Source organism: Lissotriton helveticus, chromosome 5_1, assembly GCF_964261635.1.
Source record: "Lissotriton helveticus chromosome 5_1, aLisHel1.1, whole genome shotgun sequence".
Taxonomy (NCBI): domain Eukaryota; kingdom Metazoa; phylum Chordata; class Amphibia; order Caudata; family Salamandridae; genus Lissotriton; species Lissotriton helveticus.
In genome coordinates, this window is record NC_136065.1 from 1,656,008,159 (window position 1) to 1,656,033,673 (window position 25,515).

Consider the following 25,515-nt stretch of genomic DNA (forward strand, 5'->3'; position numbering starts at 1 on the left):
AAAAAGACATTCTACGAAGACCAGGACGTCTTTGTTCGCCTTCACTGAAATCGGATTCAGATCCGCTTGTTTGTTCACCAGGTGTCAATGTTCCAGTTGCCCACTGTTGTTTATAAATGTCATATTTTCTGGCAAAGGTTAAAATGGTGCCATATTTGTAGTCATCTTGATCCCTACAAAATTTACGATGTTTGCGGTTCTGTACATCCTCTTCATGGTTATCCAGGTTTTTTTCCATGTCATTTCTTAGTTTTTTAATTATGCCAGATTCCTCATTTAAGGCTGTTATTTTAGATTCCACTTCCGCAATTTTTTTGTGTAGTTCTTCAACTTCTATTCTTGCGTACTTGATGATTATCAACATCATATTGTTGGAGCACCCCATGTTGTTGTTGCCCCATTCTTCAAGCATTTCAGGCTTGGTATCTGGGTGGTTGGGCAAAGTAAAAATACGAAGACCTCTCGGTACCATTTTGAGTTCCACATATTTTTCTAATGTCAAGATATATTTAGATATATATATATATTTAGATATGTATATATATATAGATATATATATATAGATATATATATATATATATAGATATATAGATATAGATATATGCATTATCTAACAAATTTATTTAATACAAGAGCCTGGCAGACAGATAAGAAAAGATTGTTGCAAAAATTATAACAGTGCAAATCTTCTCCCCCCCCTGGGTTTGTCAGAGGTGGTAACGAACATCAAATATCTTCCCTACAAAGGTAATTGGTGACATTTTATTTAACAATTTACCTGTAGGCGTTAATATAGAGAACTAACAGTCCACCCTAAAATACCTGTTGACTCACATATACATTTCATAATCAATATGTCAGTCCCACTGCGTTTATCATAACTTTTCATAATAAACAGATCAGATCTGTAGCATTCAAAATATTTTTTTCCCAGTGAACCAATCAGCCCTCAAGCAGTTATCACTGGCTTGTTACCATAACCAGTTCAGACCTACTATGTTGGTTATAAGCCTTCCCCAATGGCAGCCATTAGGAAAGCCACCATCAAATTACAAATATGAGCAAAATACAGTTGTCAAAATTATAGATATTAGATGAACCTAATAAAGGTCATCATAGTGCAAATTGTCAAGCTCCATTGTTTTAGCAGTGAGCCTATACAGCCTCTAACCATTACCAATTACTTCACACTATATACAACACAGGCCTACTGACGTTTGCATAAACTGGCAACCAGTATGCATACAGTTGGACATTAGAAATATGTACAAAATTACTGTACGAAAAGCAATATACAACCCCTCTCAGTAGGGCCTGACTAGAATTAGCCCTGTGAAATTCTGCTCTCTCGGTTTGTCAGAATTGGTGACCAACACCAAACCCCTTGCCCAATATGGTAATCTGTGAGATTACATGTACCCAAATACCATTCTACAGACTGTGACATAATGGGACAACAATCTACTGTTAGAGGCCTTTAGAATTTATGACATGCTTTTCACAGCAAATAAGCCAAGTCTACTGTTTTGTAATAATGTTTCATAATACAGAGGCCCGACCTATGGCATCTTGCATACAATTTCCCTGTACACAAATTAAGCCTATTTCTATTTTCATTGGCTTGTCACATTAACTAATAAGCTTTCTCCAAGGCAACTATTCGGCATACAGTCATACAATTACATATGTATACAAAGTTAAAGTTGGCAAAGCTAAATACTTTTTACCCAAAGACAGCCTAACAATGATTATTGTACTGCATATCTTCTATCCCCATGGTTTGTTCAGGAGAATCATGAATGCCAATACCCTTATCTTGTATGGTAATTTGTCAAATTCCAAACAACAAAATACCTGCAAATAAAGGCTTTAGCAGAGTGTAATATTGATTTATCCTTAAAAGCCTGTTGTCTGTAACACATGTTTTTCATAATAAGTAGGTCAGGCCCAATGAAGCGATGAAGCCTTTACCCTTTGCCATTAGCCTTACACCTTACCCAACACTGGCCTACTCAAATGGACATAAACTTGCAACTGTCACAAACGCAGTTTAAATATGTAGAAAAATAAAGCTTGCAAAACAATATACAACTCCTCTCAATAGGGCCTAACAAGAATCATCACTGTGAAAACCTCCAGAGTTTGTAAGAGTGGGAGACTGAATCCAAAACCCTTGCTTACTATGGTAATCTGTGAGAGTACGTGTAACAAACTATCTGTCTAACACAATGTGATAACAACTAACTGTTAAAAGCTTACTGGCCTTAACAAAGGATTTTTGCAATTAATAAGCTGGACCAACTGCCTTTGTCATAACAGTTCATAATTATCAGACAAGACCTATGGCAGTGGATATAACCTAATGCACCAATAAGGCCTATAGCTTGTCACCAAAACCAAGTTACAGGTTTGAGCAAGGCACGTTCCATAAGGCAACCATCGGATACACAATCATAAAGTTACTAAGGAATACACAATTACAATTGGCTAAGCAAATACTATCTCTTCTGTGAGGGCCTAACAAGGATTGTCACAGAGCAAACCTTCTATAGCCATGGTTTGTCACATGGGGTAACCAACACCACAATCCTTGTTTGCTACAGAAATTTGCGTGAGTATATGTAACAAAATGCATGTCTATAGCCTGTCGCACAATGTGATAACAACTAACCATTAAAGGCTTACTGGCTTTACCAAAAGATTTTCAAAATTATTAAGCTAAACCAACTGCCTTTGTCATAACGGGTCATAAGAAGCACACCAGACCGATTGCATTGAAAAAAAACCTTTACCAATGTACCAATCAGGTCTATAGCTTGTCAGTATAACCAACGTACAGTTACTCATTCCTGTAACAAGTATAAGCTTTAACACAAACTAAAAAGTGCAATACAAGTATTTTTAGTAAAAGCACACAAATTATACCCAATCAAATCCTGTACTCAGAGGAACTAACTTTGAATGGAGTCTAAGCTCTTTTCTCAGTAGTACCCAGAAAGTTATTTTTTGCTGATCATTTAAGTTCAGCTGACAGTTGCACTGTCAAGCCAGACTTAAAAATTAATGTATATTAGTGTAGCCCTGGGTATCCCATACTGCTCTCGAACACAAATCTACCCTCTGGAGTCTAAAGTTAGTAATGGAAGGGGAGGCTGATTGAACTACAATACTTTCTTCATGGTTGCCCTCTTTCCATTGCTGCTGCCAATGCAAATACCATAAATTTTCTTTGACACTTTTATAGCATTTCAATATCATGTTTGTGATCCTAAACACTGAAGTACGGGCAGCTGGATAAATAAACAAAATGATCACAGCTGCCTGGAGGGCAAGCACTTTTTTGTGGACGTACACAACTTCTGCCCAATCAAGGCATACTCTTGGCTACCACATGCCGGCAAAGCCAAAACACATCTCTTGCGATTATCACATAATTGTCTGGTGACAGTTGCGCTGTCAAGCCAGACCATAAAAATGAATGGATTGTGTGTCATATATTAAGTATATAATTAGCAAACTGTATTTGTGTTTATTTCCAGTGGATTTTCATTGTGAATGAATTGCTGCATTGCATGAATAATATACCATCTGGGGACAAGCCATTGTCCCTTTTTTCGCTCGTTGTCGACTCAAGCTGCGATTATTTACATTGTTCTTATTCTTGTTTTCCTCTTTGATTTCATGTCATACTAATGTTGCCTTTTCTCCTCCAGCTGGACAGAAGCCAATCCCTCCTAAAGTGACTGTGCTCTACACACTCGAAGGAGTAGGCAATAAAACACTGCTCTGTATAGCTGAGGGTTATGTCTCACGAAAGATTGCCATGACTTGGATAGTGGACAAAGAGAAGCGTTCCTGCTCAGCAAACTCAACAACAGTTTTGCAACCTGGCAAATTTCATTGCACCTGCAGCCTTCACCTCACACAGGAGGAATGGGCGGAAGATCGCACGTACACTTGCCGTGTGTACTACCGAAATGGAACCAGTCTGACCCCGGCTGAGGAATCTGTCCATTCTATAGGTGAGACTTTTAATCTTTAGAACATATGGTATTTTAAAGAAGGCACTGACTAGCAGATTTATGAAGACCCAGCTAAATAGGCATGTTCTTGCAAATAATCTGTATTTCCGAATTTTTTAAATAATTCTTTGGATTGCTCAATTTGTCGTCATAGTTGAACTGATCTAGTTGTAGATACCTTAGTGCTAATCACAGCTTCAAATTGCACCAAATTATACATTTCTAGACTGATCTTTTCTACTGCTATATGCCTCAATTTCCTTTCCTGCCTAGACTCAGAGACTAAAAAGAATTGGTACAGCAATAGGTCTCACCTTTGGGACCTTATAAGTGTTTAGCCATGCAGCATATTACCTTGGGTGGTATGCCATCAGGGATTAAAGAGCTATACAATCACAATACACTGGGTCATGCAGTCTGATTCAGGAATACATGCTTGCCTCAGGAAACAGAGTTAAAAATTGGTTGGTGCAGTGGAGAATAGAGACTTGTGTATTTTAGTGCTATGAAGTCAGAGCCTGTATTAATACGGTGAATATGTAGCAACAAGACAACTAAGTTACAAGTCCATGTCTCCCCTACCTTATAAGATAAGGTTTATACAATTAAGTTGGTTCAGAGTAATGGTGACCCATAAAATCAACAAAGCTGACAAAAACAGCACGTAATGTTCTGCCTAAAGTTTCTTTAAATGCAAAAATGTTCCAAAGAACACGTCTATTTTTTTTATTAAACTGTTACATTAAGTGCAAGCATTAAGGTTCATCCTGAATTTGGCTTAGGGATAGTTGTTACTCCAAGTGAGCATCTCAGTGCAATGCACACTAGTATAGGAGATGATGAAAGCGCTATGTGGACATTCTCGCACTACCCATGATTGAGTTAATGCTCCTTTGTAGTTAAATAAAACTGTCAAACATTGAACTACACTGATGATCTATGCATATACTCAAATCAAAGAAATGCATGTAGAGGGAAGCAGAGCTCAGAGCTAAGGGGTGCAAATTAACAACCCAATGTTGATCATTTTCAACGAGAACAATTTTAGATTAAACTTCTCTTGAAGAGGGTTCCTACTTGGAAAAAACTGAGGTAAGTGGGGGCAGTACCTGAACCGCTCAGGAAATGTGGTGGCCCAGAAACTTTAGTGCACTCCACTTTGCTTATAATAAAGGTAGACTTGTGATCTGCAGGGGCTGTATTACAATACAATACGTGCCCGGGGGGCGCAATGGGTGTTTGTGCCCGCTTTGCCTGCCCGGGGCACTTTGGTATTATAGAAGGGGGCACAGACGCTTGTGCATCCCCTTCTATAAAACCGATAGCACTAGCACACTTAAAGCGCCAGTGCTACCTTCAGTGGGTGTTTCCTCATTTGCATAGGGGCGTGCCCTATGTAAATGAGGGAATTCCTTTGACTCTGCGCTTGCGCCATTTTACAGATGCGGGCGCAGAGTCAAAGCAGCCCTCAGGAGGTGCACTGACAGTGCGCCATGTAAAAGATGGCCCTCTGTAGGAGGTAAAGGGGGTCCCATGGACCCCCCAGACATCCCCTTGCAGCAGTGGCAGCTGGTGACATTTGAAAGTGGTGAGCGTAATACAATTGTTGTACTGCACTGCGTCAAGCGAGCGTAGCGAGCAACCGCAAACTACCTAGTGTTCTCCCCCTCAGAAAATTTTAAAAAAGAGTGGGCATATGGTGCATTTTCAAGCAAATTTGAGAAAGAGTCAGAGGAAAGAGGTTAAATGACCACAGTCAGAGGAAAGAGGTTAAATAACCAGAGGACGGAGGTTAAATAACCAGAGCCAGAGGAGGTAGTGTAAATATTAAGAGCCAGGTGAAGGAAGTTAAATGACCACAGCCAGGGTACGGAGGTTAAATAACCAGAGGACAATGGTTAAATAACCAGAGCCAGAGGACGGAGGGTAAATAACAAGAGCCAGGGGACAGAAGTTAAATGACCACAGCCAGGGGACGGAGGTTAAATAACCACAGGGCAGTGTTTAAATAACCAGAAGACAATTGTCAGAAGTTCCCTTTTGGGTACAACTCTATATCATGAGAATTATTATTTTTAAACCACAACAACTCATTCAGACAGGAGCAAAAAGGAAAAATTAATTAAAATAAGACAGTGTATTCAATTAGATTTGTTCAAATACTTGTCATTTCTTATCATAAGACACAGTTACAAATTACACAGTTTATACAAAATAAAATCACATTACATTATACAATCAATTGTTACAAGTGGGAAACAGAACTAAAGGAATACATAAATCCTATTGACATGAGGAAGTACACTAGTCACGCTTGTAATCACACTCTGACATCCACCTAGTTTTTCCAGTCAGAGTTGTTATCACCTAGACTTAGAGTATTTCAACTCAAACACAGGGCATCGACACGTTTCGGTGGGCACAGTATTTAGGAGCCAACACCTTCTTCAGGATATGATAATTGGATCCCACAAAACTAAAATCTCATAAAAAGATCACTCAGAATCTCATATTTTTCAGATTGTCAAATCAATGCCACTTAGATGGCTATCTTTTATTGCGACAGAGTCTTCATTCAACAGTTCATTACACTGCCGTACCTCCACCCATGGACGACAACATTATATAATCTTAAAACCGGTCAGTAGAGCCTCGGCCGTGTGTCCAAATTTAAAATAAGGTATAGCACATAGACTCGGGTTACGTAGTAATCCCGGTATCAAGTTCAACCGCCAGCAGTCTGCTGAAACAAGAGCTGCTATACGTCAGGGCGCGCGCCTCAGATAGGTTATCATAGAGATTTAAATAGCCAGAGCCAGGGGACAGAGGTTAAATAACAAAGAACCGGAGGACAGATGATAAATATCCAGAACTGGAGGGCGAAGGTTGAATAACCAGAGCCAGAAGGCAGAGGTAAAATCGATGCCGTTACCATAACATTTCACAAACGGGCCTTTGTGAGTACCGGCCCAGATACAGTCCTTGTAATGCAGTTGCAACTTGTAACATGGGCTGTGCGAAGTACTGTGCCAGGTTATCAAGAGACATAAACAGCACTGTGTTGATAACCTGACATTTAACCATTGCACTTAATGTGCTCATTTACTCCTCAATTTGCGTTCTTCTCTTACCAAGTAAATCTGACCGAATACTCAAAACAATGCACCTTACGGACGACTGTGGACATGCAAAACTAACACGAGCTGTACCACCCAATCTGACCAAATACTCAAAACAATGCACCTTAAGGACGACTGTGGACATGCAAAGCTAACACGAGCTGTACCACCCACTCTGTCATCAATATACTGTTAGCTGATCGTGGCTAACCCTCAGTGCTTCAAGCAGGATATGCTGCTGAAACAATGACAACATTTCACTAAAATCATAGCGACGAACACTATGTTGTTTCACGTTACAGCTCACAACCAAATCTGCTACTTAGCTATTCAATGCACTGCTTTAAAAACCCTGTTGGATAAAACAATGTAGTGCCAATGAAACCCAGCTAAACCATGCAAAAGCCAAACACAAAGCACGCACACAAACATTTCTTCCCCGGCATGAAGCTTCCGTCCTGCAAGGGCCTACCCAGCATTATATTAAAGATCCTCAGCTGAAGTTGTTCTCTGGCAGGCAGATGTTCAGTACAAAGAGAGCAGCGCTTGTTACCACTCGGAACACTGTGTCTGTGTTGCTGTTTCTTTTCAGAGCTTGCTTTGTTGTTTGAGAAACACTTTAAAGTCGTGTCCTCTTAAAATGACATGGCAATACGAGGGAGATGCTTCTGTCCTGGCATCATGTGGTGTCCTGGAGGCCACCTGCACCCCACGCACTCAAAACATAGAGCCTTCACCTCGCCACTTCGGCATAAGATCAGTGGGGGCATCAGGGGTGTCTCAACCTCCGTGTCCTTCCTGTCGGGGCACGGGAGAATCATGTGGCACTTCTTTTGCTTGCAGCCACTGCATTGCACTGCAGATAGCTTCCATATGTTCTGAGTGGGTTAAGAGCCCATGGGGGAGGGTAGAGCCTGATCTCTTTGTGTCATCAGGGAAGGGAGTGTCTGACCCCGTGATAAACCCTGACTGGTACCTGCCACTGTCTGGAGGGTCAACATCTGGTCTTGGGGAGAGAGAGGGCAGGACAAGTGTGGGAGGAACAGAAGGAAGGGGGGCAGCTTAACAAGAACAGTGCTGATCAATACATTGTGCCATCAGGCAAACAGAAACTGAAGTGTCTCGGTTTCATTCATTAAAGAGCTTGTTAGGTGATTGATAAGCTTATTTTTCTTGTCAAATGCAGACTTTCCTTGTAAACATGTCAATTGAGAAAAGTTCAAGCTTGTCACTCTGGATTTATGGCTGGAATAACACATAGGTGGGAGTGAAAGGCTTGTCTCTGTGGGCCCCCGCTGCTTTCTTTTAAAGGCCAGGCCCATGAATCCTGGTGCCTCGTGGCCCTCTCACGCCTTTCTTCTCACAGCTGAGATCACAACAATAACAGAAAAAACACAAAGAGTCAGTATTTGACTATATTTGTCTAGGTGCCAGGGTCAAAGCAATGTACTAACCCTCTTTGTATCATTCTGAAGATGTACCGAGGACCGTCAGTTCCAGGATGATGAAGCCCTGCTCCCTACACACACCCCTGAATCCTCCACCAATCCATTTTTCAGCATAAACCCTCATGACCTGTCCCCAGCATTTTGTGAACACTAAGAAACATGACCAGTCCCTGCTAGTTTCCATAGTCTTGCATGGCCCAAGCACCTGCATATTGATAGTACGCTTACTTGTAACCCGGGCCAGGGGAGGTGAAGCCAGATCCATTAGGGACCTGGGCCAAACGCCAGCCGGAGGCGCAGCGCTCCTCCCCTGCACATTCAAATAGCCCGCTCAAAAGTGGCAACCAAGATTCGGCAAGCTTGAAGAGGTGACTAGGTAAATAGGGGGCAACAGGCCCAAGTAGGCACAACCCCCCCTTCCTCTCAGTGTTAGAAGAAGGAATACCACCCACCCACACCACAAGGAACGGGCAGCCGCATGGGTAGAGGTGTGGTGTAAGAAACCCAGGGAAGATATACAAAAGAGAGAACATTTACTAGAGGTAGTTGGAAGGCTCACACAGTGCTCTTGGGATGCCCACGGCAGGGGCACTGAGGGAGCTAATGACGGTACACAGCAACAGGCAGAGTAGGTGTGACGCTCACACAGTGTCCTTGGGATGCCTCATGGCAGAGGCACTGAGGGAGCCAAGGGCGGCCTACCGCCATAGAAAGAGTAGATGTGATGCTCCCGCAGGACACTTGGGATGCTTCAACACAGGGGTACCGAGGGAGCAAAATGGAAGGACTCAGCCTCATGATAGAGTAGATGCTCAAGCAAGGTCCTTGGGATGCCACACAGCAAGGACCCCTGGGAGCAGGGAGGGGCCACAAAAGGGTAGGGCAAGCGGGACGGCACTTGCAGCCTGGGCAGGTCCCGATGGACACCCTTCAAATTGGTAGAAAGTTGAAGCCTTGACCCTTGAAATAGAGGCCCAGACAGGTGGCCATTCCCTTCCCTGGAACTTGAGGAGGCTGGGTCCATGCAGCAACGAAAATAATTGCAAAGACAAGGAATTATATTTGCATGAATATTAAGAGAGCAATAGCATAACCATGGTTTTGCAAATGTATAAACATGCTATGTTGAATAAACAGTGACCTTTTTTGACATCAAAGCACATTGTCAGTGGTTTGATTTGATGGGCATGAGAGTTGGTTGAGGCAATGGAGGGGGGATAACTCACCTCCTGGAAGGGGTTTCTGAATCCTCTCTGCACACACAAATGGACACACTGTGATCTTTCCAAAGCTCTCCTACTGAGCTTCGAAAGACCTTTGAAGAAATGTAAAGTAAGTAACCACTTGCAAACCCCGAGCAGGAATCATCAAGTCACCATAAATGTTGTGTTTTAGAATCAAGATTCCAGTCGCGGCTGGCAAGATGGGTGGGCGGGGGATATGATGGGGGGGTTGCGCAGGAGGACGGTAATGAAAATAAATAACTTACCTTCCTCCGGATCACGCGCCGCCGCCTCAACTCCTGCTGCTCCCGGACACGTTTTACCTAGGCCGCCTCTCTCCCCTAAGTCAATCACAATGTTGCAAGGGCAGCATTATGATTGGTGCGGAGCAGCAGACAGCACCCCAGCCGGGCACCTGTTGGGAGACCATTTTCTCTATGTGGGCTGCATGCCTGACTGGTTTAGTCAGCCATGGGGCCGACCAAACAGTCAGGGCCCACAACAGTGGGCAAGCCAATCCCCGCTGCCCTCGAGCAGGACCCCCCACATCCCTGCCCCCAACCAGGCATTTCTGCTTTCTCGCACTGCGAGAAGCAGAAACATATAATGGTAGTTTTACCATTTTATGGTTCTGCTTCTCGCACTGCAAGAAAGCAGTGAGGCGGCGCCCCCACCCCAAATAGAGTAGCCACCACTGCCTTGCAGGTGAGTGCAGTCACTGACTGCACCTGCCTGCAAGGGGATCTCTATTATCCTGTAAAAGTGCAGGTGGGTGCCCCCCAGGGCAGTGGTAGTACGCATCTGCCCTGGGGGCAGCGCATACATCATAATAGGGCGCATTGTGATTGTGTTCACCCGGCACACCTTTTAAAAGGTGCACCGGGCGCAAACAATCACGATGCATAATACGGCCCCATGTGTTAAAGCTGCAGTGCCAAAGCACTGCTCCATATGATGAACAGTTTGGGATTTATATTACCTCTGATTTATCATGCTGTGAACTGGAATTTGTGATTAACTCTACTAAAATTGGTATCAAGTACATCAGTGCTTCCCTATCTCGATTTAATGGCTAATGGGTCATAGCAAGACTGCGATCATCATTATAGCCGGCAAAACGGTGGTGTACGGCAGAATTTGAAACATTCAGGACATGCAGAGCTTACAGTGAGATGTCCAAAAATTGCATTAAAAAAGAATTTACAGAATTAAAAATGACTGTCTGTGCCCGAGCAGAGTTTGTGACGTAGGGACCATGCATCCATGCATTCCCTTATGGGTAAGTTGATAAACTGTGCAGTGGTGATTTAAACATGCTCACACTCCGGGACATAGTGCTGCAGGTTTTTATGACAATGTGTAAATGCCTAAAACCCAGTGCTTTTGATGGAGCGACACAGCTGTGTCCCAATTACTTACACCTTTAGCAAATTAATAGATGGCCATGTGCGTAGAGTGCGCACTTTTACTTATTACAATTACACTTATTATCATATGCACTGTAGGTAGTGCTGATTGAAACCACTCAAAAAACTATGGTGGTCGATCTGCCTGGATTGTCCAACCGCTAACCATGTAATAATGACAGACTGCGGGCACTTTGTACGTATGTGTTGTAGTTAAAAAAAAAGTCTCTAGTTAGGCGTCCGTAGACTATCGAACGGCTGGGTGGCTGGACATTATGTTTTATAAAAATAAAGTAAACAATGCTTGCAGAGAGGGTGCACAAAAGGTGCAGGCACCATAGAATTTGAGAAGGCCGCACGAAAAAATTAATAAAAGTGCTATTAACAAAGGGTCAGCTGCTTTGCTAAGGCAGGAGTGCATACTTCGGAGCAGAATAGGACTTCAAAAACTAGATGAATCGAAATGGACTGAAAAAATCTGTCTGTCTGTTAAAGCGGGCATAGCTGGTGCAGCAGGCTAAACATGAAGCCGTTCCCTCAAACCCAAGGGCTAATTAATGAACAATTTCCAGTTTGGCCACACTAGTATAGCTGTGGGCTGGTTTTTTCAACTAATGAAGGCCAAATGAACAAAATGCAAGTAGTCCAAAATACGGCGGCGAGGTTAGTTCTCAATGTTCCACCCAGGACCCCCTCCCAACCTCTACTGGATAAACTTCACTGGTTGCCTGTGCGGCAACGCACTAAATTTAAAATACTGTGCACGATTCACAAATGCTTGATAGGTAAGGGCCCCAAATATCTTGCTAAAGTTTTTCAACCCTACATTCCTGGCCGCTCCTTACGATCTAGCAGCCTTCACCTACTACAGGTCCCTAAAATAAGAAAATCTCGCCAGGGAGGCCGGGCCTTGGCACACACTGGACCAGTGCTTTGGAATTCCCTTTCCCCTACATTAAAAATCATCACTAATCACCTTCTTTTTCGTAAAACCCTCAAGACTTTTCTTTTTAGTAGCAGCTAGTCTTTTCATTTGTCTCAGTTACTGTAAACGATCGTGCACAGGACAGTCTCATTCACTGGCAAAAGCGCAGAGATACCCCTTCGGGGGTCTATTCAGGCGCTATAAAAGCACATAAATAAATAAATAAATAGGCACAGTATACATGTAGTAACACATTGCGTTACAAAAGTAAAGGCAAACACAACCCTGTCATGCAATGTTAATATGACTATGGCGAATGGTGTGAATGGTGTCTAAGACAGCTTAAGCCGAAAGTTGAGCATTAAATGATTAGCTGTACTAACACAGGATGAAAGTGATGAAAGCAAGCTCGGATCAAAAGCTTCCCTTGCGTGCGATATGCACGGACACCGTGGATATTTTTCAGGGAGACAATACAATCTGAACGAGGGAAAACACATGTTTTGCATGTGATTAGGAGGGCAAGGAAAAGGCATCCGTTGAAACACAGAGCGTCAGTGTAATGCCTCACATACCTTTTACTGGACAACTAAAAAGTCTGTTAACTCGAGGCTGAGCAAGTCAGCAGGAACTGAACAGAATATGTTCTACAGTAAACGGGAAGTGTGGCAAGGGTCCAGCCTAAATAGAAGGGGCATGGCAACCATGACATATGGCATTGCAAGAAACGGTGTTGGCCATATTGGAAAAGTGAGTGGGTCAAGTAGTTGTTTAATTAAACAATGGTTGTTTGTAATATCCATAATGGATTAGACCAGATATCAGTGCGAGCGGAACCAGGTGCCTATCTATTATTAATCGTGCTTGTAAAGTATGGCACAGTTACGCTTGTTACAAACCTGCTTGGGACACAAAACATTTTGGGGTATGCATTTCATATACATAGTGCTTTATCATGTACATTGAACACAGGGAAAGGAACAATAGATATGCAGTTGGCCAACAGGCGGGAAAAGGGGCTATTGCGCGCTGGGCCAGAAGTAAGCATGGAGGCTTTGAGGAAACAACCATAAGGATCAGTTAGTGAAATCGCCTGGGAGGGAACCAAGCACCCAAAGGAGGGACAATTACAACAAATGCACCAATCAAAAGGCAGCATTTGTGAATGCCACAGCAAAGAAACAAATGGCAATCAATGGGCATGGTTTAAGCCCATAATGTAGATTACAGCATGTCTTGCAGACAACGCATGCACGCTGCCTTGGCTCAACCTAAAAATGAGTAATATATTCAAAAAGTGACAGTCCCTATTGGATGCCTCCACTATAACTAACGGCATAGTCAATCTTTCAATATTTAAACCATCTATTTTTTCGAAAATGTTGTTGTTAATAAACATAATCATTTTATGAGCAACTGTAAAATTGGCCGGTTTTTATCTTTTAATGCATTTTGTCCACTGGTGCTGTCCCAAACTGAATACAGCTTGACCTTCATCGAGGCTAAATACACTCTTGTTGAGCTACTCAGACAGTGGCTGCTGAAATCGAGAAATACTGATCTGCAGTTAAACAGTTTTTTATGGTGTCAGAATTATAGTACCAAAGTAAACAAGCATTTGCAATGAAATAGGTCTTGCACTCCCAAGACTTAAAGCTATTGCTTTTTTAAACATAAAAGTGGGTACTGTGCTCAAACATAAAGTGCGACGCCCGTTTTGCAAATGTAAAAGTGGACACTGTGCTAAAATATAAAGTGCGGTGCTTGTGCATATTTAACTTATGTGCATTTCGGTCCGTGAGGAGGGCCCCCTGGTGATAAAAAAGTCTGGGAACTGGGTGCCGTATGATAGAATATCACTAGGACAAATTAAAAGTAGTCTCTAAACAAAGCACATAAACACTTACTGCGTAACAAAACTAAAGTTGGTTGGCGCATTCGACAAAAACAAATTGACACAAATTACAGTATATGGGAATAACAAGAGCAGCATGCAAAAAAAACAAGAAGATACTCAACAGCTTACCATTAAGCAATCCATTTTAAAAGGTCGTGTACATCCAAGCACTCCTTTAGTGACAACAGGCCACTGCAGATAGTAAGAAATATTGGATGTTTAGGTCTTTCATTTCGGTACTGGGGATTTAACAAATGTTCCTTTTCAACATGGTTTCCTTTGATAAAGCTGTTGTTAATTAACATGGGACCTTTAGATAAAGGTTTTGTATTATTTGTATGGTGCTTTACCAACCCCTTGTGAAGTTCTGAAGCTTTTACCCACATTGACAGCAAGCTGCACCATGTAGGTTGTGTGATTGGAAAAGTGTTGTTGTTGTTTTTTGCTGCTGTGGGAACTGTTTTCATCTTGTGTGTGATGACAGCTAAGGTGCTGTTCTCATGTTATTGGATTCAGCACCAGGTGGCTTGATGGGTGAGGGAAAGTGACAGTGTGCAAATTATATTTCTGATAAAAACATATAGGCAGCTACAGAGCACCAGCTTGGCCATAACGGCTGTGTGATGCTCAAAGGGAGCACACCAATAAAGATGGGTTAATGAGAGAAGAACCAGGAATCAGTATGGAAACATGCCACAGTCAGAGGTGATGTTGATTGAATAAAAGGATGGCAAAAACCAAGAAATGGAATTGGTGACATGAGCAGTTGCCATGGCCATGCTGGATATTAAATTCCCCATACAAGAGGAAGGAAGTGGAAAAACAATCAGGGCTGGCAAACTATAAAGAAACTACACAGTCTTTGACAGGCCCAGACTCTATCTACTTCTGCTAGGTTTAAAGAAGGCAACTTTAGAGGAGAGGTGTGCACCATTTGGAGGCCCCCAAAGGCAGATGAGCACGTGAGATGGACGACCCAACAACTTAGCAGAGAGAGCCGAGCCAAGGGTTGTCTTGAATCTTAGAGCCTGTGCACAAGCATTGCCTTGGAAACATTGGCTTTATAATTTATACAACAACAAGTAAAATATGCTAAAGTGTTTTCAAAATAAAAAAAAGTGTTTTTTTGTAACGTGAAACTTTTACATTAATAAGGCTTATTATAGCACTGCTTTGAGAGGTACTTATTAAAAGTGATAGTTTTATACAACTGGTAGTCTGAACTTACATGTTTGAAAGTGCTTTTATATGTGATAATGAAGAAATGTATATGTGCTAATGAAGGAAAAAATGACTTTTGATGAAATATAATATTTGCCTAAGATCATACAATTTAAGCAGGAAGCCCCGATTTATCCTGGTTTTCTGGTTTCAGTTTGGACAAATCAGCAGGAAATGTGTATCTATTTGTCTTTCCTTATGTTAAGGCTTTTTTTACCTCATAATTTTTCTGCAATTGTTAAATCCAGCTCAAACCCGACCTCGATGCAGAGTACTTTAAATGAACACCAGTTATATATTACACAATGTCACATGCACTGCTTATAAGTACGGGAAGATTAAGTGACTTGCCCAGAGTTACAGGATGTTGAGCCAATGCAGAGACTCCACAGCCAGCAGTTCTGGCCATAATGCCAGATACTGGGTAGTGTGAGGGAGGAAAGGGAGGCAGTATCCATATATACTTTTGACTTGTTTTGGGTTCGAAATGCCAAGAGGACCTCGAGCAGAGTCAGAGCCAGGCTTCATGCTCGAGCTTTTAGTGGCTCACCCACCTCAGGTAAGTGTCAATAGAGCCATGGCCGACCCTAGCGAGAGTGAATCCTGCACAAAAGGGGGTATGGGGGAGAGACAAAGTGATTGATTGACTACTGCCTTGATACTGCAAGAACTAATCAGCCTACCTCCATGCGAGTCCAATATTTTGAAAAACCCAGAAAGTATTTCATTTGTAAATGCAGTCTGTTTTATGACTAAATCTGTGAGCCAGAAAAGATTTAACACCAGCTTAGTCCATGGAACCAAGCCAATTTATTTTGGTTGTAACGTTTTAAAAAAAATGTATACATTGATTGTCTTAATTTGATGCCTTTAACTCCACCAACTCCTTTCTGCTGCCCCCCTGAAATACAGCCCCAGCCTGTAACTTCAATTTATGGTACGGCGATGTATGTTTCCATGTATCCGGCTCTGGTCATGGGGGATGCACGGTGAAGTGGAAGCTTTAGCTTCGCTTGCTCAAGCACAGTCCCCACAACAGATGACTATTTCGTAAATCTCTAGGAATTAATGTGCTGAATATTGTTGTCTCTCAACTGGGCTCCTCTGTATTTCAGTTCAGCTGCAGGGCTGTAGATCACTCCTAGCTGTTGGCGGCAGCAGGTAAACATTGTAACTCGCGGGGTGCATAAACTGAACAGCAGCGAGCGGGCAAATGGCTGAATCAAATCTCCCAAATCCACTAGTATTTGCCCTGAAAAGAAGTGGCAACAAGTGAGCCAAAGTTTACCCTGAAAAGAAGTGACAAAAAGTGAGCCAAATTCTTTCCAACATAACTTCCCTGAATAAGATGCAGCAAGTTTTAGTTATGCGCATTTTTGAGGTGATAAATATTTCAAAGACCTTAGAGCATATCTCCCCCCAACCAAAGAATGGGTAAAACCATGGGCTTAACGCTCTATTCTATGCTGTTATTCAGGAAATAATTAAAGGTGTGCGCCTGTAATAGTAGCGAGTGTCACTTCGGCTAACTAATTGTTTTGCTTAATGTTCTCCCTGAACACTAAGTAAACTTCTTTGCACTAAACCACTCTCACTATTCATGCATGGTCAGCTTGCTTCCCCTATAATTACTCCTCCCCCTGCCTTCCATCATCTGTGTCCATGTCCCTATTCTCGTCCTCCTGCTCACCATGGTCTATTGTGCGTCACCTCCCTCCTGCCCCCCATGATCCATTGCCCCTTATGTCCGCCCTCATGCTGGTCTGCTTGGGCTGTTGTGCTGTCACTGCTCCTTTTGACCTGCAATGTCAGCTTGCTGCACCTGCTGTTGCCACTTTTTCATTGTCCTTTGTTTACTGAATCAAGCCCTTGTCTCCTCTCTGTTCTCCACCATGGTCAATTGTGCTGCCACTAACCCTCCCACCTGTCATACATTGCCCAATGTGCTGCCACTGCCACCTGGACCAGGTGGTCAGCTTGCTGCTTTGCCCCTGACCCTCTCCTACCTTCCCTTCATTGTCTGTGTGTATGTCCCTGTCCCCTCCGTTCTGGCCTCCATTGTGCTTTGTGCTTCCACTGCCATTCCCATGTGCCCTACATGATAAGCTTGCTGCTCTAATCCATTCCCCCTTCCCTCTGTTGCCCATGTCCAGGCCCCTGCCCCCTCCCGCTTGCTTTACATGGGCTGTTGTTCTGCCACTGCCCCTTCTGGATGCCCTGTGTAATCAAGCTACTGCTTTTACCTCACTCTGATTCCCTTCATTGTCCATGTGCATGCCCCATCCCTCTCTGCTTGCTGCACTTCATGGTTTGTTGTCCTGCCACTGCCCTGTCCTATTACCCCACATGGTCTGTTGAGCTATGACTGCCCCTCCCACCTGTCTTGTGTGGTCAGCTTCTTGCCCTTTGGTGTCCGAGTCTGTGCCCCTAATCCCTTCCCTCCTGCCTTCTATGGTCTATTGGCTTGCCCCTGCCTCCCCCATCATACACTCCATGGTCAATTGTGCTACCACTACACCCTCTGGCCTGTGCAATACAGCTGGGTGGAGAACATGCTAAGTGTGCATGACTTTTGGCTGGCCCAAGACGGCTGGCCAAACAGTCATGCACACCTAAGAGAGTGCCCGCACCTAAAATGTAAACCAGCTTAGCCAGGATGGAAAAATAAAATTATGATAATATTACGTTATTAATATTTTATTTTTGTTTTTGAATGGCTCACATAGCAGTGGGGCCACGCTACCCTACCTTAGCGGAGGATCCGCTGCTGGTAGTTTGACGCCTGTCACACTGTCACATCTCCTGGTGGGATATGCCTCCACCCAATTGGGAAATTGGCACATGATCACAAGGATGTATCTTAATTGATTACATCGGGCATCTCTACCAAATTTATATGGAGTTTGTTGAAGTGACCATGAGACATCCCTATATGGATCGTGTTCAACACAACCTTTTTGCCCACATTTTTTTCCTGACAAACTGCACAATGGTGGCATAGGTTTTCTGCATTGATCGAAAGTATGGATTATGCCAAAACTGCTCGATAGCTGATATCATCCCATTACTTCCCACATCTGCTGGTCCATGCATATGTATCACCATGGCAAGCAGCATGTAATCAAGAAACACTGGCTTTCCATCACTGGACACTCAAATGTCACTAGCATCCTTTACACATCCCATCTTTTCCCATTTGGCATTTCCAATTTCGAGGAAGTATAGTGCAACTCTCTTAGCTCATTGAAAGTCTGTACAGTGTTTGCAGCATATTAGACACAGTTTCTCCCTCAGCATTGCACGGCTCATACATGAGAAAGGTGGTTGACACGAGAACACCATATTGAGCAATCTCATCTACATAACAGTTGCCTCTTGGAATAAAGTCCTTGACACTCTTATGTGCAGCACATTTCACCATTTAAATTTATTTCGTAACTGAAGGGCTTTCAACAGATTGGAGATGCACAGCCCATTCCTACTCGGTAAGCCGGCAGAAGTCATAAATCCCCTCTGCGATAACAACTGCTCAAACATGATCTGTCGGGAAGCAGAGTATGGTGAAATTCAGGCAGGGTAAAATTCAATATCATATGTCAGGACTCGGTTTTGTGCCTCACTTGGTAACACTATGAAGTCATGGTGAAAATCTTCCCCTTCACCTCCCTCTGGGATGGGCAGTAGAGAAGCTAGGTTTAAGGAAATACATCTCCTTATAGAAAAATTCTCAGCAGCCATAATGATTCTCTCACAGTGAGTTAAGCGCCTGTTGGTCAAATGTTGATTGCGGGTGCAAGTCATGAGACTGTCAATTGAGTATGGGACCATTACAATAAGTGGATAACCCATAAGCATGCCCTCAGTCTGCTGAATGCTAAGACTTCCCACTTCAACTGCTTTGAGACATCCAGGTAATGCTGTGGCTATTGGATCAAGGATTGATGAAAAAGTAGTCTATGGAATTCTTAGTCTTCCCATGCATCTGTGTCAAAATGGACAAAGCACACCCATCTCTCTCATGGCAAAAGGGCACAAACTCTTTGGTGTAGTCTAGTCTTCCAAGAGCGGGTGCGCTACAGAGTAGATTTTTGAGCTCTTGGAAGGCTTCCATGCTTCCATCATCCTTTGGTCCTGGCTCATTGACATCAGTGTGCATCAGACTCAGGAAAAAGCTTTGCCACAAAGGAAAAGTTTGGAATACACTGTCAGCAGTAGCCAACCATCTCCAAGAACATTCATACTTCTCTCTATGTGGTTGGAAACTTCATTTTCAGGACTGTTTCAATGTTTTCATGGGACACTCGTCTGACTCCCTTCTCTATCTGATGTCCCAGGTACATGACTTCCTTCTGAAAATACTGAAACGTTTTGGGGGAAAATGGTGGCAGTTCTCAGCCAAATGGGTGAACGGAGCAATTGTGTCTTGTCTACAAGCTTACTTTTTCATTGATGAAAAAAGTAAATCATTGATGTACTAAATCAGGATTTAGCTACACGGTAACTGCAGAATCTCTCAATTATTTTCAAGTATCTGATTGAAATAAGATGGGCTCTCTGAATGCACTTGAGGAGCATGACACCACACAAAAGTCTTTTCTCTGAACCAAAACACAAAGAGAAACTGTCTCTCTTTGTGAAGGGAAACCGAGAAGAAGGCCTGGCAAAGGTCAATCACTGTGAACCACTCAGCTTCTGGGGGAATTTGGAACAGGATCACAGCAGGGTTCGGTACCACAGGATAGCTTCGAATGACGATTTGGTTTATCTTTTCTAAGTCCTGCACTATTCTCCACTGCTTATTGGCTTTTTGGAATGCCATAATCGGAGAATTACATTGATTCCTAACGACCTCTTTTAGAATGGCCTGTTCTATCATATTCTCAATGATGGGGGTAATTCCTGCTCTGGCTGCTGGGATCATTGTTTAAGGATGTGTTTAGGAAATACTGCATTTGGCCGAAGGGTTATCTTTAGAAGTTTGGCACTCTTAATGAACCCAATCTCTTTCTCGGTGAAATGCCAAGCATCTTCTCTGACTTTCTCTTTCAATCGATGGGTTAGTCTTTTTCACTAATGATGGTATACAACCTGACTACAAGTTCCGGTGCCTCTAATTTAAGCTCTGCATCTGCCGCATGGATCTCTATACCTGCTCTGTCTTCCGTACAGTATATGAAGCAATTGAGCTTACACAGAAGATACCTTCCTGGCAAATTTACAGGACTTGAATCACGCACAGTAAACTGGTATTGTTCTCTGATGTCCCCGATTTTTACTGGAACTGGGGCAGAAATCTGATTCAAACACTGCTGATTTGCAATGCCAACAACTTGAACTTCTTTTCCCATGAGGCGTAGGTTCAGGACCTCAACTGTTCTAACAGTCAAACCAGTAGCTCTTGTGTCTATCAAGAAGGACATGAGGTGCCTGTTAACATCTCCTTCTAAGTATTGGCCACCCTGATCCACTTCTAAGACTGTGCCAAGTGCGCACTACTCTTCCCACCTCATGCACTGCCATTGGGCCTGTCCAAAATCTGTGGAGCTCTCAAACATAATGGGAATTGCGCAGTGTGGAATATGAATGGGTTATGGGGAACTTCTGTTGCTCAATTGGAAATGGGGATTTCCTCCATGTATCTGCATAGGTCCAGGGGAATTTTGTGATATGCCTGATTTCGGGATCTTTGAGGTTGGCATAGGAGGTCTGGGTACTGTGGGACGCTCTCCCGACACTGCAACATTTGGGCACCAATCATTGCTCTATTAGGATTGTAGCAACATTCCCACTTCCAATGCCTGATCTTGATACAAATGTGACTTGGGGTAACTTTCTTTAAGGCACTTGTACTGTTTCTGGACATACTTCCACAATCTCTTCCTACTTCCAGGGCATTTCCTCCATATGTCATGCAGACTGCTTGCGTGTTTATACCTGCACTGGGGTCAATTTCAAGTCCGTAAATGAGTAACTCAGATCCTTTCACACCTCCATTCTCTGCCAACTGGGTATGTGCGATCATAAACTTGTCTTTCAGTCCCTTGCATTTAGCCACGAGCACATCACTGCAATATTTTTCCTACTGCAGGATCTCATCTATGGGTTCACTCTGCCAGCAAAGAACACCTTTAATAATCTGATTGCTAATTTCAGGTCACAGTTCCTGCACAGAGGAGGAAAGAAACCTTCCCATAGTGTATCCAAGTCCCTTAGACCACTATGTTTCCTGTACATCTGCATTAACCTTTCTAAATATGCATGTACAGACTCCTTGGGTTCTTGGCACAGTCATAAGATCTTGGGCCAATTCATTTCCTTTTGAGGAACCTTAGTTTTTAGGTGGTTAATGGCTGCATTGCATTTGGTCTTAACCAGGGCTAAGTGGGTTCTGGACCGGGGCGAAGTGGGTTCCTGTTTCAGCCATTCCACTGCCCTTTAACATTCTTCCCATAGGCCCTTTGGGACCACCACTTCAAACAACGCATCCAAATCCTCCCACAGAACCTTTGAAATAGCCAAAATCTGCTCTATATGTGTGTACCACTTTTCTGACTTTTCCTTCAACCTGAGGAGAGAATTTGTTAAATGGAAGAGATCTGTCCGGCACCAAGGGACATGTACATATGTTCCTCCCTGTACTTCCCTTAAAGGGTATTCCTTTACCACCTCCCCTGTAACTTCTCCCTCATTTTTTGGCAACATTTTACCTTGACCTTTTCCTTCTAAGACCACAATTCTCTAAATTTCTCTGTCTCACTTCAATTCCTAATATTCTCGATCAGCTCCCTTACATACGTTTTTGATTCTCAGTTTCAATACCTTCAATTGTTTGCCACCCATCATCATCCTGACATTCTTTTGAAACTTCTTTCTATGAGTCAAATCAATTCCACATTCGTCCGGCACTCTCTCCATTTCCGCATGTGTCTCTCGCACCACTCTTGCAGCTTCCTTGCTCTTGTAAAGCAACTTGCTTTCATTGTAGTATCCCAGCAAGTCCATCCCTACATTACCCTAAATGATTTCTTCAAATTCAGCTTTCGATTGGGCAACATTAAGTTTCTCAAATGAGTCTGTCCTTTGCCCTGTGGGTTAACTAGTAGAGTAACATTGTTTATCTGACCTGCAGCGACAGGGGTTGTCAAAACCACTCCCTGAGAAGGGCCTGGCGCTATTGTGCTAGATATGTCTGTGTGATCCCAGGAGACACTCAGAAGGGTATGGCTTAATGGCATGCTAATGACTGTCACAATAGGGGAAATATTGGGTGTCCCGGATGAGTGTGCTGTGCCTATTGCCATGGGTGTTGAGGTCTGGGCAAGGGGTGAAACAGTAGTTTCTGTGTAACATGGGGGTGTACTAGCTTCCAAAGGGGTTACGGCATATGCTCCAGTCTTGGTTGCTGCCTGAGCTGTATTGCTGACTGTGGAGGCTGTCTTATATGGGGGTGATCTTCTTCGAAAGAACTCATCTCTGAAGGTTTCCTCCTCCTCACACTCTGTTTCTACTTCACCTATTCTTGCTAGGCTTTACCTTTTTTTCTTACTTGCTCTCTATCAGTGAGTAAGCTTCAATTGTCTCAATGACTTCCTCACTCCATCTCTTCTGCCTCTCATCATCTTGTGTGCTTATCCAGGATCTAAGCCTTATTGCAGACTTTCAATGCAAACTTGTTCCCAAAGGTTCAGAGCCCCAAACTGTGTTGACCCAGGCTTAGGTGGAAGAGGTGTGCGGCAGTGGCCAGGGTGCCTGACTCCGGACTACAGGGTTCACGGTTCGATCCCCGGCGGCAGGTTAGCCCAGCACCATGTGACTCTGGGCAATAGCTCGCTTAATCTTCCCGATGGCCCCCAGCCCCGGGACACCACTTCGGAAGTAGCTGAACTTGTCATGAGCACACGAGCACTGTGCCTCATGACGAGCTCGACATGAGCACCGGGGCGCTGTGCGCGCCCCCTGCCCCCCAGCACAGCGGGGGAATATGCCCCGCACGGAAGGGGTTAATATTAGATCAAAGCTGATCACATGGCTGGTTAATGTTTCTGAAGTGACCCAGTCTGTTACAAGTCCGGACAGTACCTCTAACATGCTACTATATCTGAGACAGAGCATACCATTTCTAAATAGTTAGCGCAGAGATGTTAATCAAAATGTATTATCATTAAACATAGTAGTTATTTTTAAAATATATATATAGTGTTTAATTTTTTTATTCAATTTAATTTTTATATATTTTAAAAAACCGACATATATTATTTGGATGGAGCAGTATTTCCTTGGGGATGTTACTTCCCTGGTTCCATTATTTTCTCTGGCAGAGTGGTGCAGTATCAGTAGTTGGCCAAGTAGTGCTAAAGTTACTAATGCTATTTTTTGGTTGTAGTTACTTTACACTTGTAAATTATGCTCCACTCCCTGATTCAGGGGCTGGAGACATGTAAGTCAACACCGCTGAGTAACTTTACAGTTGGAAATGGTGAATTGCACAGGGTTACCTTTGTGTTGAGGTCCCAATGTGTCTAGATAGCTACAGATGAAACGCATTTAGCATCATATATCACACTGGACGCTTTTGTGTAATGCATCGATAAAGTAAATTCCATGTGAAGGCATTGCTTCTTGAAGGTCAGTGGGGCTGTCATGAGTCAGCCATATGCTGATGGGGACTTTTAGGGATGGGTCACTGTTATTCTCATGCTAGACAAGTGAGTTGTTCACATGTAAAGTCTGTGTTTCGGCTTGACTGGTATGCCCCCGTCAAGTGAGAGATATGCTTTGTTGATGCCTCTAGATAGTGAGCAAAGCAGGGGAATGGTATCTACCTGTCCTCCCATTGCTTCTGCAAGCCAATTAGGTTTAAGGCACTGTCAGTCAGCAGCTACGATTTTCATTCCATTAAGCTAGTGAGGTCAGAGCACGCTAAATCGTAAACCATTAATGCTGGCAGGGTGGGGGAGAGTGGCCTTGATCACAGCTAATACATGTTGCCCCCTTGCATCTGGAAAGATTTGTTCTTGTCACAGGAAAAACAACAGAATTGTAGTAATAAACATGTTGCAAGAATACGTGTCCCATGTTACATCCGCAAAATAAATGTACGGTTAAGCTAGATGCTGGAAGAGAACGAGTTACATCGATTTATAAACTGGTTTTAACAGTTAAAGAACAATGCAGAATACATATTGACATGTTCCTCCATTTATTTCCTTGCAGGACACCAGAGAGCTATGCCATTAACAAACATCACCAGGCCCTCTTTTGAGGAACTCTTTAAACACAAGAAGTCTGTTGCCATCTGCATGTCTGAAGTAAAAAATGCCAGCGTGACTTGGGAACTGAACGGCAAAGGTGTGCCATCAACTTCTTCCACTATTGGAACATTGACTAAGAGTACTCTGCCCATTACTCTTAATCAATGGAGAGGAACAAGGAATTTGTCGTGCCAGCTGCAACATCCTTCTGTCATGTTTCCGAAACAAACAATTCTCCTGAAATCGGGTAAGCACTCAGACACAAGTAAATGGTAGAGATTGTGAGGACAGTGGCATCTTGTAAAACTGCAATGCAGTTACTACTCACTTTCACAAATACCCGGAAATACATTTTCACCTTCTCCCATTTATGAGCTCTTTTCAGCATCTTTGGTGATATCCTAAGCCTCGAAAATCGGCATGAATCCACTTCGAATTGCCTAATCTGTGATCTCATGCAGTCCCTTCCTTAGCACAGCCGAAGGAAAATGAAAAATACTCCATGCATTCCATAGGCTTTTACTTTGCTAAACTGAACAATTCAGTGTCAGTTTCAGTCTCTCTTGAGTAAATCTAAGCTTGGGAAGACCAATTTATTGAGATGACCTTCTGGAGATGACAGTTTTCTAGATGTAACTTTTCAAGGAGGCATCAGAGACTTAATAACCATTTGAAACAAGAGACCTGACATTTAGTGAAGTGTTCAAGTCTAATGTGAACATCAGTATTAAAATATAACTTACTGCCATGACAAACATTCAACCTATGGGTAATTTTTGTATCTGAGAAACAGTTTGCTCTGCTATTGTAATGCCTAAGTGTTAGGTTTCTACAGCGGTACCTATAGTGGAGCAATCCACACAATTTGCTTAGTAAAACTACATTATTCCCAAGGTACAGAGCCACACCAGGAGTCGTTTACCTAGCTCCTCAATCTATCACATACCATGGTTAGAACATCAGCGACATTGTAGGTCGCTACATATTACATATTAATCATCCT

The 25,515-nt window shown here is 43.0% G+C and overlaps 1 protein-coding gene and 1 gene segment (V, D, J or C); both read left to right on the top strand.

The window, feature by feature from the left end:
- Positions 1-25,515, top strand: part of LOC144755687 (immunoglobulin alpha-2 heavy chain-like) — a 1,801,746-nt gene that overhangs the window by 1,046,741 nt on the left and 729,490 nt on the right.
- LOC144755686 (uncharacterized) overlaps positions 1-25,515 on the top strand; it is a 233,426-nt gene that overhangs the window by 145,747 nt on the left and 62,164 nt on the right. The window contains exons 6-7 of the mRNA XM_078644864.1: positions 3,714-4,022; positions 24,475-24,759. Coding sequence (XP_078500990.1) covers positions 3,714-4,022; positions 24,475-24,759 — 594 coding nt within the window. The remainder of the gene's footprint in view (positions 1-3,713; positions 4,023-24,474; positions 24,760-25,515) is intronic.